The sequence below is a fragment of the Apodemus sylvaticus genome, chromosome 20 (genome assembly GCF_947179515.1).
Source record: "Apodemus sylvaticus chromosome 20, mApoSyl1.1, whole genome shotgun sequence".
In the NCBI taxonomy this organism is placed as follows: Eukaryota; Metazoa; Chordata; class Mammalia; order Rodentia; family Muridae; genus Apodemus; species Apodemus sylvaticus.
This window is the reverse complement of record NC_067491.1, coordinates 18,791,223-18,803,500: the sequence shown is the minus strand read 5'-3', so window position 1 is coordinate 18,803,500 and position 12,278 is coordinate 18,791,223. Positions and strand designations below refer to the sequence as shown.

Genomic DNA, 12,278 nt, shown 5'->3' with positions numbered 1-12,278 from the left:
AAGTTCCAGGCTAGTCAAGGCTACACAGTGAGAACTCATCTACAAATACATATATGCTTTAACTTAAATACAATATTGGTTTTAGTTTTACTGTTTTTTTTTTTAAAACTTGATGTGACCTAAAGAGAATGATCTTGTCTAATTGGATTCTTATACTGTCTAGAATTTTAATTGTAGATAAGGGCAGGAACAGAGGTATTTGTATAATTACTGTGAGATTTATAATGTTTCAAATGTTGTTAATTGCACAAGTAACATTTTAATTGTTGAATATTAAATTCTGCACTAGTTTTGAGTTGTACATAATATTTACACCAGTATACATGGAACAGCTAAATAAAAATTTACTTTTTCTGATTTAATAACTCTTCAGAGATATTTGAGGTTAATAAAAATTAGAATTTAAATGATTTCTTTTTTAACACCCAGTCTGTGCCGTCTTTGAGCCAGCCTTACGGGGAAGGCCTGTGTGTCTCTCTCGACCCTCTACCTCCTCTTCCGCCTTTGCCACCGCTGCCACCTGATGATCCAGAGCAGCCTCCAAAGCCACCATTTGCAGATGAAGAGGAGGAGGAGGAAATGCTCCTTCGAGAAGAGCTGCTTAAATCTCTAGCAAATAAAAGAGCTTTTAAGCCAGAGGTAATTTAGTGCCTGACCCTCTAGGTGGTGCTCTCTCACCTAGCATTAGGGTGTTCTCTTGTCTGCCTCTTTCAGAGCTAGCAGGTTTCTCAGCAAAGTTAGGCTAAATCTAATGTTATTTTACTCCAGATCTCTAAAGTGAAGCACGATTTTTTATTTGAAAATGCTTATCTTTCTCTCATTAGGAAACATCCAGTAATAGTGACCCACCTTCACCTCCAGTTCTGAACAATTCTCAGCCTTTGTCAAGAAGCAATCTATCAATAGTCAGTATTAATACAGTATCTCAGCCAAGAATACAGAATCCAAAGTTTCACAGAGGACCACGTCTTCCACGAACTGTGATCTCGGTAAAAACAAACATAAGACTCAATACTTTTTATTCAAACAGCTTATTCTCTACCACCTAGTTCATTTAGATCCCAAAATAAATTTTTGTATAACTACGATGAAAAACTTTAAAGAAGTTTGACGTAAGTGTAGCATGTGCCCTTAAACATTGGTGGGTTTGGGGGTAGCGCGTTTAAGGATGGGCTGTGCGCAGAGTGAGGTAGCTATTCTTTGCCCTGCTCTTTTTAAAAAACTTAAATTGGTCCATTTTCAGCCTTTTCTGGTATCAATTGTAACAAATATCTAAAAATTCTCCTCAGTGCTTTGCTATTTGTTTGTTTATTTATTTATTTTTTTGGGGGGATTTGGTTTTTTTTTGTTTTTTTGTTTTTTTTTTTTGAGACAGGGTTTCTCTGTGTAGCCCTGACTGTCCTAGAACTCACTCTGTAGATCAGGCTGGCCTCGAACTCTGAAATCCTCCTGCCTCTGCCTCCCAAGTGCTTGGATTGCAGGTGTACGCCACCACTGCCCGGCTTAAAAAAATTTTAATAGGACTGAGAAGTGAATCTAGACCTTCCCCCACAACAGGCAAGCATACTACCCAAGTACTATATCCCCAGCCTTTTTTTGTTTTTTAAAATTTGGAGACCTCACTGAATTTTACAGGCAGGCCTTGAACTTGATAGTCCTACCTTGGCCTCCAGTAGGAATTGCAGGCCTGTGCCACAAAGCCAAGCTGACTCATCTTTCAAATAACTTGTTCATATTTTTAACCAGAGACCATACTATAATGGAAGAATTTACTTATGGTGTTTATTAAGGAAATTGATCCAAGTGGTATATGTAATACCAGCATATAAGTGTTGGAAGCTTGAGTTGGAGTTCACCTGGGCTATATGTAATATGAGTCTGGCACAAAAAACCAAGAACTGGGGATGTGGCTTGGTGAGAGTGATTTCCTGAGCATGTACAGAGCTCTGGGTTCAGTCCCCAGGGCTAGAAAATGAAGGTTGCAATAATGAAACTTTAAAAAATCTTAGTTCCTAATGGCTTTAAAGGAAAGTAGAGCAAAGTCAAGTTGAATTCTTCCCTCTGATAGGATGGATGACTAACTTTGGTAAATCACCCTGTATTTGTAGTCAGAGAGTTTACAAAGTCTGTAAATGATTTCTTTGAGACAGTGTATTTCTTCATAGAAAACAATTGTTGAAGAAAGTGATCATTGTAATGTCTGGAAGATAAAGACTGGCTTTTGTGCTTGGATGATAACCATATTGGGGATATAATAGAATGTAATCAGAAGATGCCACCATATTATGTGGAGCCTGTTATTTTTGTGTGTTGATATACAAAGAATATAAAAGACTTGCATGAAGATATACACTTAATTTTCAAAGAATAATGAAAATAATTGAAATGCTTTTCCTGAGGGGCTGGAGAGACTGCTCAGTGGTTAAGAGCACTTGCAAACTCCTCACAGGAATGTAAGGAGTTTGGTTTGCAGTACCTTTGTTATGCTGCTCAAACAATCTGTAATTCCAACTTCAGGCAATTGAATACCCTCTTCTGGCTTCCAAGGCCACCACTGCACTGCACTGCAAGGCCACACATGTGGCATACACACAGACAGACACATTTTTTTTGAAGATTTATTTATGTATGAGTGCTCTATGTGTAGATATGCCTGCATGCCCGCAGAAGGCGTCAGATTCCATTTTAGATGGTTGTGAGCCACCATGTGATTGCAGGGGATTGAACTCAGGACTGCTGGAAGACAAGACAGTGGGTGTTCTTAACCATGGAACCATCTCTCCAGCCCCCAAGCACATTTTAAAAAAAAGAAAAAAGAAAAAAAAGAAATGAATTTATTACCATCATTAACAAATACATTACTTTTGTAGCTTCCAAAACATAAATCAGTGGTTGTGACCCTGAATGATTCAGATGATAGTGAGTCTGACGGAGAAGCTTCCAAGTCAACCAATAGTGTTTTTGGTGGATTAGAGTCCATGATCAAAGAAGCAAGACGCACTGCGGAGGTATGTGCTGTATTTACGTTGAAAGACAATTGGCACATTGGCAGTCATTAATATCCATTTTGTTCCTGAAAACAATTAGACTTTAGAGTTCATGCATTTTAAGTACAATGGTTTGTAGAAAAAGTATTTGTGCTTTTAGTATGTATGTAATGAAGTATCTGTTGATTAGGTAGATTTTGCTGTTTCGGAAAAATTGCCTTTGTGTTTCCAATTACTCCCTTTTAGAATAGTAAAATGAGTTCATCTGTGTACAAGGGAAACTAAAGGTTGTTCAGCACTGTACTACATAACTGAAACACCAGTTTTCTTCTTTTCTTTTTAAGATTTATTTATTTATTTTATGTATGTGAGTACACTGTTGCTGTCTTCAGACACCAGAAAAGGGCGTCAGATCCCATTACAGATGGTTGTGAGCCACCACATGGTTGCTGGGAATTGAACTCAGGACCTCTGGAAGAGCAGTCACTGCTCTTAACCTCTGAGCCATCTCTCTAGCTCGAAATACCAGTTTCCAACTAAAAAAAAAAAAATCTATAGTGTTTTAAGCCCTTTCAGGGTTTTTTTCTGTTCCAGTGTGATTCAGCTTCATATTTTTAAGGGATAGCTTTTGACTAGGTAGATTATGTAATCGGGTAGTTGACAAGTAGCCTGTTTGGTTTTCAAAAGAAGAGTGAGGATAGTCCTAAGACATTCAGTATCTTAAGTTTATAGGACAGAAATTTTTGAAAGCTGTTGACTTCAAATGCTTTTTTTTTTTCTTTTTAGCAAGCTTCAAAACCCAAAGTACCTCCAAAATCTGAAAAAGAAAATGACCCTCTGCGAACACCTGAAGCTTTGCCTGAAGAAAAGAAGATTGAATATAGATTGTTAAAGGAAGAGATTGCCAAGTAAGTGAGCGTCTATGTAATTCTCTTGAAGGCAGTGTTTGCTGCCGTTTCTTTTTCTGTATAAACCAGGACTCTGCATTTATCCTAGTTATGGAGTCAGTGTTAGGTTTATACACGGGGAGTCAGTCATCTGTCACCCTAAATACAGTGAGGCACTGAGATACTACTAGCTTAGGAAACACATGGAAAAACTGTACTGTTACCTCTGAATGCAAATGTCTTGGTTTTTTTGTTTGTTTGTTTGTTTGTTTTTGTTTGTTTGTTTGGATTTGGTTTTTTTGAGACAGGGTTTCTCTGTGTAGCCCTGGCTGTCCTGGAACTCATTCTGTAGACCAGGCTAACCTCCAACTCAGAAATCCGCCTGCCTCTGCCTCCTAGAGTGTGCCACCACTGCCCGGCTGAATGCAAATGTCAACACTGGAGTCTATATACTGGTTCTATAGTCAGTGTCATTAACATGTATTTTATAAAAGTATATTTTAAAGAAAATGCTTTTGGTTTACTCTTTGGTCTATTTCCTCTCTTGGTCTATTTCCTCTCTCAATTTAGTCGTGAGAAACAACGTTTGATTAAATCAGATCAGCTGAAGACAAGTTCATCGTCCCCAGCAAACTCGGATGTGGAAATGGATGGGATTGGTAGGATAGCAATGGTTACTAAGCAAGTAGCAGATGCAGAAGCAAAGCTTAAAAAACACAAGTGAGTCTCATTCACTGTCTGGTATATTTCTTTATCTATTTATATTTATATTTGTGTGTGTCATTAGTAACTACTATAGGTTACAATTTTATCTTCCACAGGTCCCCCACGACCTGTGGCAAACATATTAAACCCCATCCTCCCTAGGGTCTTAAAATCTCCATACAGGGGTGAGTTAGGTATGAGAGCAAGGGTGTGAATGTGAGATAGGAGGTGCTGGGCACCCCGATCACAGGGTCTTCCATGATAGACCTAGAGCAGTTATTTGTTCTGTTGACTCACACAGTTATGGAAAGTAATTTAATTAATATTTTAACTAGAGATACCAAGACCTTTAAGGAAGGTTTTCAGACTGAAACAGCTTTCATTGCTAAAAATCATATGTGAATTTCCTCATTTTTTAACCTTAAGAACTTTTGAATATATTTAGAACATGTTCAATTTTTTATATGGCTTTTTTTTAGAACATCTTTATTGTAAAGCATATTTTTATCTTTTAAGAGAAAGCACATACCTATAACTTATATTGAGGGGTGTATGTGTGTGTAGGCCTAGCTGGCCTGGAACTTGGTGTGTAGCCAAGACCGGCTTCAAATTTGTGGCATTCTTCATACCTCTGCTTCCTGAGTATTAGAATTAGAAGTATGTGCTTCTTTCTACCCAATTTACTTCTGTTATTAAAAGTGAACTTAATTGTTGGAAATAGTCATTATCTGGTCTAATAAATGATGTTCATGCTGTCTGTGCTCCTAAATTAACTCTTAGAATTGTTTATGTTTAAACAGCATAATGACTTTTTAAAGGCAAGTTTTTAAGGACCTCATCTGGAGGTCCTTACGGAAAAGGAATATGTGTCCATAGCCTCATTTCTAACATTTCAGACATTAAGTATCTGAGCACAATTTATTTGCTATTGTTTGGGTTTTTTGGATATTTGTTTTAACTATAGTTTATAACATGTAGGATTTGTCTTCAGTTTATGTCCAGAGTTGTCACTTTGAAATCATATGTATGTAAGATAAAAATTCTTAAAATACATTATTATGTTATTAACTTGAAAATTTTCTGTTTTGTTAGTGGTAGTCTGCTAGTTCTAGAAAACAATAAGAATGTTGTTATTTACCACTCAGGATTCTCTTGATTAAAGATGAGTCAGTTTTAAAGAATCTGGTACTGCAAGAAGCCAAGAAGAAAGAGTCTGTTCGAAATGCTGAAGCAAAAATTACAAAGCTTACAGAACAACTTCAGGCCGCAGAGAAAATCCTCAGTGTTAACAGGATGTTTCTGAAGAAGCTCCAAGAACAAGTAATGCTCTTTTTTTCTAAAAACATTAACTATTGTAGTCTGGTGTGTACTGTATTTTTTAAAAGTTTTATGTTTACACCAGTGTCTGTCTGTCTGTCTGTCTGTCTGTCTGTCTGTCTCTCTCTCTCTCTCTCTCTCTGTGTGTGTGTGTGTGTGTGTGTGTGTGCTGGTGCTCACGGAAGTCAGTCAGGCACTGTACTCCTGGAGGTGGAGTGACGGGGAAGTTGTGAGCTGCTGGATGTGGTGCTGGGCCTGAGCTCTAGTCTCTGGAAAGCAGGAAACTGTTGGGCTCTCTCCAACCCAGCACTGTATATATATATTTGCATATGCGGTGTTTGATGTGTGTTTTTGTTTTTGTTTTTCCTCTAAAGCAAAGGGGGAAAGTGAACCTAACCATTAAGCATGCGTGTAACTCGTGGCCTTTTGCTGAGATAGACTATAAGGATAGTTTTACTTTGAGTTGAATACCTCTAAAGCTATTATGTTTGAGAGGATGTTTCAAAAGATTTTAATCCTTGCTTTCTGTTTTCAGATTCACAGAGTTCAACAGCGTGTTACCATTAAGAAAGCTCTGACTCTGAAGTATGGAGAAGAGCTTGCTCGGGCAAAGGCGGTGGCTAGTAAAGAGCTAGGGAAGCGCAAACTGGAGCAAGACCGCCTTGGGGTAAGACGCCTAGGGACTGTTTCGGAAAGCAGGGCTGTTTGTTTTTTAATGGTACTTCTAAGCTAATAGATGTATAAAGTTAATTCCAACTTTGCTGCAACTTTAAAGAGAACAGATTATATTTTTATTCAATCTGTACAATTTAGAGTTTATTTTTAAGTAATACTTATATTTTGGATGCTTTAAAATTTTACTTTGCATTGGTTTTAGTTTTTGTTGGTCACAGATTAACTTGGAAATATGTGTTACTTGTTAAATTGTTTCTCTCTCTTTGTCAGTTTGGTTTTGTGGTGTTAGTATAATATTCTAGTGATACCACAGTTATCTTGTGAGCAGTCCTGTACGACTGCATAAAACGATATAAAATATTTACTTTGCTTCCACAGCCAAACAAAATGATGAGACTAGATAATTCTCCAATATCAAGTCCAAGGAAGCATTCAGCAGAATTAATTGCTATGGAAAAAAGACGATTACAAAAGCTAGAGTATGAATATGCCTTGAAAATTCAAAAGTTAAAAGAAGCCCGAGCCCTCAAAGCAAAGGAACAGCTGAACCTTGTTCCTGTTGTGGAAGAGGAGCCTGAGTTCTCTCTACCTCAGCCCTCACTTCATGATCTGACACAGGATAAACTAACCTTGGACACAGAGGAGAATGATGTCGATGATGAAGTTTTGTCAGGTTCAAACAGAGAACGAAGAAGATCCTTCCTAGAGTCCAATTCTTTCACTAAGCCCAACCTCAAGCACACTGACACGCCTAACAAAGAGTGTTTAAACAAACTTAGTAAGAGTACTGTGGAAAAGCCAGAACTTTTTCTGGGGTTAAAAATAGGTGAATTACAAAAATTATATTCAAAAGCTGACAGCTTAAAACAGTTGATTTTAAAAACTACCGCAGGCATTACTGAAAAAGTTCTGCATGGTCAGGTAAGTGGCATTTAATATTTCCTATGACATGTAGAGTTTTCTTAATGCCTCACTGGTCTTTGGAATTACTGTGATTTCGGTTTATTTTTGCAGGAGATTTCTGTGGATGTGGATTTTGTTACAGCACAGAGTAAAACAACAGAAGTGAAGCCATGTCCATTTAGACCTTACCAGAGCCCTCTTCTCGTCTTTAAATCCTACAGGTATAGAAGAGATAGTTAATAGTGTGCATTTCAGAGTTACCCTGGCTCCTAATGCTTTACCTTAAATCTGTCTTAATAAAAGCATTTGCATTATAGTCACCAGAAAACAAACCTTTTTATGGAAGACAAAAGTATGTATTGCTATTGTTCTCAGATCGTATCAGAAAGAAAGTTTTAGCATGTTCTTTGGGATCAAATTCTAGGTTATCTTCTGATAGGTTTCTGTAAAGTATTTTAGGAATAGAGTCTTGTGAAAATTTTTATTTATTTACTGATTTATAAGTATTTTTTTAATGTTTTTTTGTTTGTTTGTTTTGTTCTGTTTTTTGTTGTTGTTGTTTTGTTTTTTTTGTATTTGTTTTTTTTCGAGACAGGGTTTCTCTGTATAGCCCTGGCTGTCCTGGAATGCACTCTGTAGACCAGGCTGGCCTCGAACTCAGAAATCCACCTGCCTCTGCCTCCCAGAGTGCTGGGATTACAGGTGTGCGCCACCACCGCCTGGCTTATAAGTATTTTTTTAAAAAACAAATAGCACATTTTATTTTATGTACTGTTGCCGTCTTCAGACATACCAGAAGAGGGCATCAGATCCCACTACAGATGGTTGTGAGCCTCCATGTGGTTGCTGGGGATTGAACTCAGGACCTGGAAGAGTGGTCAGTCAGTCTTCTTAAATGCTGAGCCATCTTTCCAGCCCCTGATTTTTTAAGATAGTAAAATTTTAAAGATAGAATCTCATTACATAGCTCCCACTGAACTGCATTTTAACCTTAAAACTTAAAGTAATCTTCAGCCCTGTGTCTCCCAGGTGCTAGTATTATAGGTATGTGCTGCCACACTTACATCTTGGACAGTGACAATTTTTAATTTGAGGACTCTTCATTTGTCATTGGCCAGCCTTTGTAATGTTGACTTAGACATTCCTAGGTGGCTAATGTCCCACAATATTTTCAGAATGCTAGATGCTGCAGACTGCTAAATGGATGTGACTTTATGATAAAGTTACAAAGCACTTACTAGGTAGTATAGGCTCATATCCTAGCATTCATGCTGGCTGTGTAATGTATACAAGAAATAACAGTAAGGAGCTTTTTATTGAGTGGTGGGGATAAAAGATGTTAGGATATAGCATTATATACTTTTCTGTATTATAGTTTTAAAGTTCTTTTGTTGTTTATTTGTACTTGGTACTGAACTTAGGGCCTCATCTGTGCTGGGCACTCTGCCTCTGAATGCTGCCCAAGTCTGGTATTTTTTGTTTTAAATAAGATGGAGCCCTCCTGTGTCTGCTCAGCTTTCTTTGAACTCAGCCTTCCAACTGCTGAGAAACAGTTGTATACCACCTCACTCAGTTCTCAACATGACATCTCTCATGTTCCCATTATAAAAATAGCTTGTTCCTGTTAGTTATATCATGGCTATTTTCATTACTTTTAGAATTGATTTGATTAGTAAGCAGGCATAGAACTTTTAACTGAGAAATAAAAATTTAAGAAATTGTCTAGTTTTTTATCCATCTATCTAACATGCCTATCCGTTCTTTTTCTAGATTTAGTCCTTACTATCGAACCAAGGAAAAACTTCCTTTAAGTTCAGTGTCTCACAGTAATATGATTGAGCCAGACCAGTGTTTCTGCCGCTTTGACTTAACAGGGACGTGCAATGACGATGACTGTCAGTGGTGAGTAGTTTCCATTTGGAATAGATCTCTAGAGAAAGTCATGTTTCCTTTTTCTGATCAGTACACGTTTGTCCTTTGTGCTCTTGTTTTATTTTAGGCAGCATGTAAAAGACTATACACTTAGCCGGAAACAGCTGTTCCAGGACATCCTCTCATATAATCTGTCTTTGATTGGCTGTTCAGAAACAAGCACTGATGAGGAAATTGCTTCTGCAACAGGTTTGTAAAGAGTTCTTAATGAACATAGGGACTTTAAAAAGATCATGCTCAGCTTATGATATTTTAAACAGCTAATAATTTGATACATTCACCTATGGCACTTGGTAGATCTACCTTATTGAACATAGTAGTCACTAACTATAGATTGGCCTTTAAAGGTGAGTTTAAATGAAGCACACTTCATTTACTAGTCACACTTCAAGTACTTGGTTGTCAGTGGTAAGTGCTGGCCAGTTGCTATGACAAGATTTAACACATTAGTGTTAGAGAAAGTTTTTGAGTCATCTAAATGGTTCAGCTTAGAAGAAAAAATTCAGCATTTTACTGTTGATTCTAGCATAGTCTCTTGTTTTCCTTTGCTGCTTTAAAAGCTTAGGACTAAAAGTTAATATGGGATTAGCCTATTAATCCTGTAGAGAAGTAAAAACTACAAATTTGATGTAGAAATCATAGATTACTAGCAAACACTTGTGCACTGGTATTGTTGAATTTTTCCCACAGATTTTGATGCCAAATAATGTCTTTTGGATTAAAGGAATTAATATTGGCTAGTTTTGTTTTGTTTTTTTATCACTATCCAGTGTGATTGTAAAGTCATTGAAGTTACTTTGTCATTCCTCATTTGGACTTCTACTTTTATCTAATAATGTAGTTCATTTTAGCTCCTGAACTGCCATCCCCAGTTTATATTGTGGTATGGTGGGAAGGATTTGTCAGAGTAATTAAATTAACCATAGGTTTTCCTCTTTTATAGGTCATAGATATTACTGACTAGTGCCATACATTGGTTAAGTCTCAAGTTATTCTTTGCTTTAGAGTCTTTAACTAGCACAATTATTGCTGCCACTTTTTTATAATGAATATAGTATCCTTATTTTATTTTCAGAAAAGTATGTTGAAAAACTTTTTGGAGTAAACAAAGACCGAATGTCAATGGACCAGATGGCTGTTCTCCTTGTTAGCAATGTTAATGAAAGTAAAGGTCATAGTAAGTATGTATGTGTGTGTATGTGCATACGTGTGCATGCGTGTTTCTTATTTCTGTATGATTTCAGACTACCTGACATGTTTTTAAAGTGAATGTTGTCTTTTACTATCATGATCAAATAACTGTAGCTATTTTAAAGTCTTTAAAACAATAAAATATGGTAGTTACATAAATTAAGAACCTTCTATCTCTCTTAGCACCTCCATTCACAACTTACAAAGATAAAAGAAAATGGAAGCCAAAGTTTTGTAGAAAACCTGTATCAGAAAATAGCTGCAGTAGTGATGATGAACAGTCTACAGGACCAATTAAGTACGGTAAGTAACACCGTTTGAGATCTAGAATTATTAAGTGGTATTCTCTTTATCAGAATGCTGATAGTTTTAGCCTTCTTTATAAATGTGCTTTCTTAAACTTGCATCATTGGTATTTTTCACTGTCTTAAATGTGCCCTTCATGTTTTCAATAATAGGTATTCATTGATCCTGACATTGCAGGATGTTTTCATTCTTGGTCTTTGCTCAGTAAATTGGAGGAACACTCTTTAATAAATATGGTGCCTCGTGTATTTGCAAACATGCTTTAGTGGGGTGAGCATAGCCTCAGCTGAAAATCACTGCTGTGCCTGTGTCCTTGAAAGCACATTAATAATAATAATAATAATAATAATAATAATAATAATAATAATAATAATATAACAATAGTACTAGTAGTAATAGTAATTATTATTACTATTCTGGAATCTATTTTCTGGCATGCAGTGTGTATGTGTGTGTATGTGTGTGTGTGTTTGTTGAGTACATCTTTCATTATTTCTAGTTTTCATAATTTGTGAATTAATAATGATGTCCAGGCACATTCATGCGCTTATTTATATTTGTGTAACAGTTCTGTAGTTGAGATGCAGAAGAAATATTTTGTAAATTTTAATAAATGGTTTTCCTCCTCTTCTCCTCCTCTTGTAGGAGGAAGTCTCATGTAGCCAAGGCTGGTCTTAAATTCCTGATGCTCCTGCCTCTGCTTCTGGAGTGCTGAGCTTATAGGTGTGTGCCATCATGGCTCCCTTTTAACTTCTAGTCTAGTTTGTAAATTATAATTCACAATTGAATTATTAGTCTTGTCTCTTAAACTTAATTAATATACTTAGTATGGTTTACCAACAGACCACACTTCTAGTTTATCAGCTGAGACTTATTTATTCTTATTTTCCTGATGCTTGAAATATTTTTTTTCTTCTAGATGGGTCTAGGTTTGGATGGGTAATTATCTGACACTTATACTTTAGGGCTGAAAATCACCTGATTACCTGTTACTAGAATCTTTAGGGATGAGAACAAAGTTTTTTCCTTGAGTGGTTGAAGACATAAAGCTAATGGTATTTGTTCTTACAGCCTTCCGACCAGAGCACCAAATAAATGTCCCAGCTTTGGACACTGTTGTCACTCCAGATGACGTTAGATATTTTACCAGTGAAACTGATGACATTGCTAACTTAGAAGCAAGTGTACTTGAAAATCCATCTCATGTACAACTGTGGCTCAAGCTCGCGTACAAGTACTTGAATCAAAATGAGGGGTAGGTCAGCTTCAAATGTTCTGAAATATTTATACCTTTAGTCTTCACTGATGGTCATCAGGTTTCCTTATTATCATCAGTGGGGTCTTTGGTTTTTGAGGCAGGCTCTCTGTACCAGAG

The 12,278-nt window shown here is 36.7% G+C and overlaps 1 protein-coding gene across 1 annotated transcript in view; it reads left to right on the top strand.

Moving 5' to 3' along the window:
- Nucleotides 1–12,278, top strand: part of Zfc3h1 (zinc finger C3H1-type containing) — a 50,448-nt gene that overhangs the window by 21,537 nt on the left and 16,633 nt on the right. The window contains exons 8-21 of the mRNA XM_052165976.1: nucleotides 430–639; nucleotides 825–989; nucleotides 2,871–3,008; nucleotides 3,774–3,895; nucleotides 4,445–4,594; nucleotides 5,725–5,899; nucleotides 6,432–6,563; nucleotides 6,950–7,492; nucleotides 7,586–7,695; nucleotides 9,245–9,376; nucleotides 9,474–9,595; nucleotides 10,482–10,583; nucleotides 10,781–10,900; nucleotides 11,975–12,158. Of these exons, the coding sequence (XP_052021936.1) occupies nucleotides 430–639; nucleotides 825–989; nucleotides 2,871–3,008; nucleotides 3,774–3,895; nucleotides 4,445–4,594; nucleotides 5,725–5,899; nucleotides 6,432–6,563; nucleotides 6,950–7,492; nucleotides 7,586–7,695; nucleotides 9,245–9,376; nucleotides 9,474–9,595; nucleotides 10,482–10,583; nucleotides 10,781–10,900; nucleotides 11,975–12,158 (2,405 nt within the window). The remainder of the gene's footprint in view (nucleotides 1–429; nucleotides 640–824; nucleotides 990–2,870; nucleotides 3,009–3,773; nucleotides 3,896–4,444; nucleotides 4,595–5,724; nucleotides 5,900–6,431; nucleotides 6,564–6,949; nucleotides 7,493–7,585; nucleotides 7,696–9,244; nucleotides 9,377–9,473; nucleotides 9,596–10,481; nucleotides 10,584–10,780; nucleotides 10,901–11,974; nucleotides 12,159–12,278) is intronic.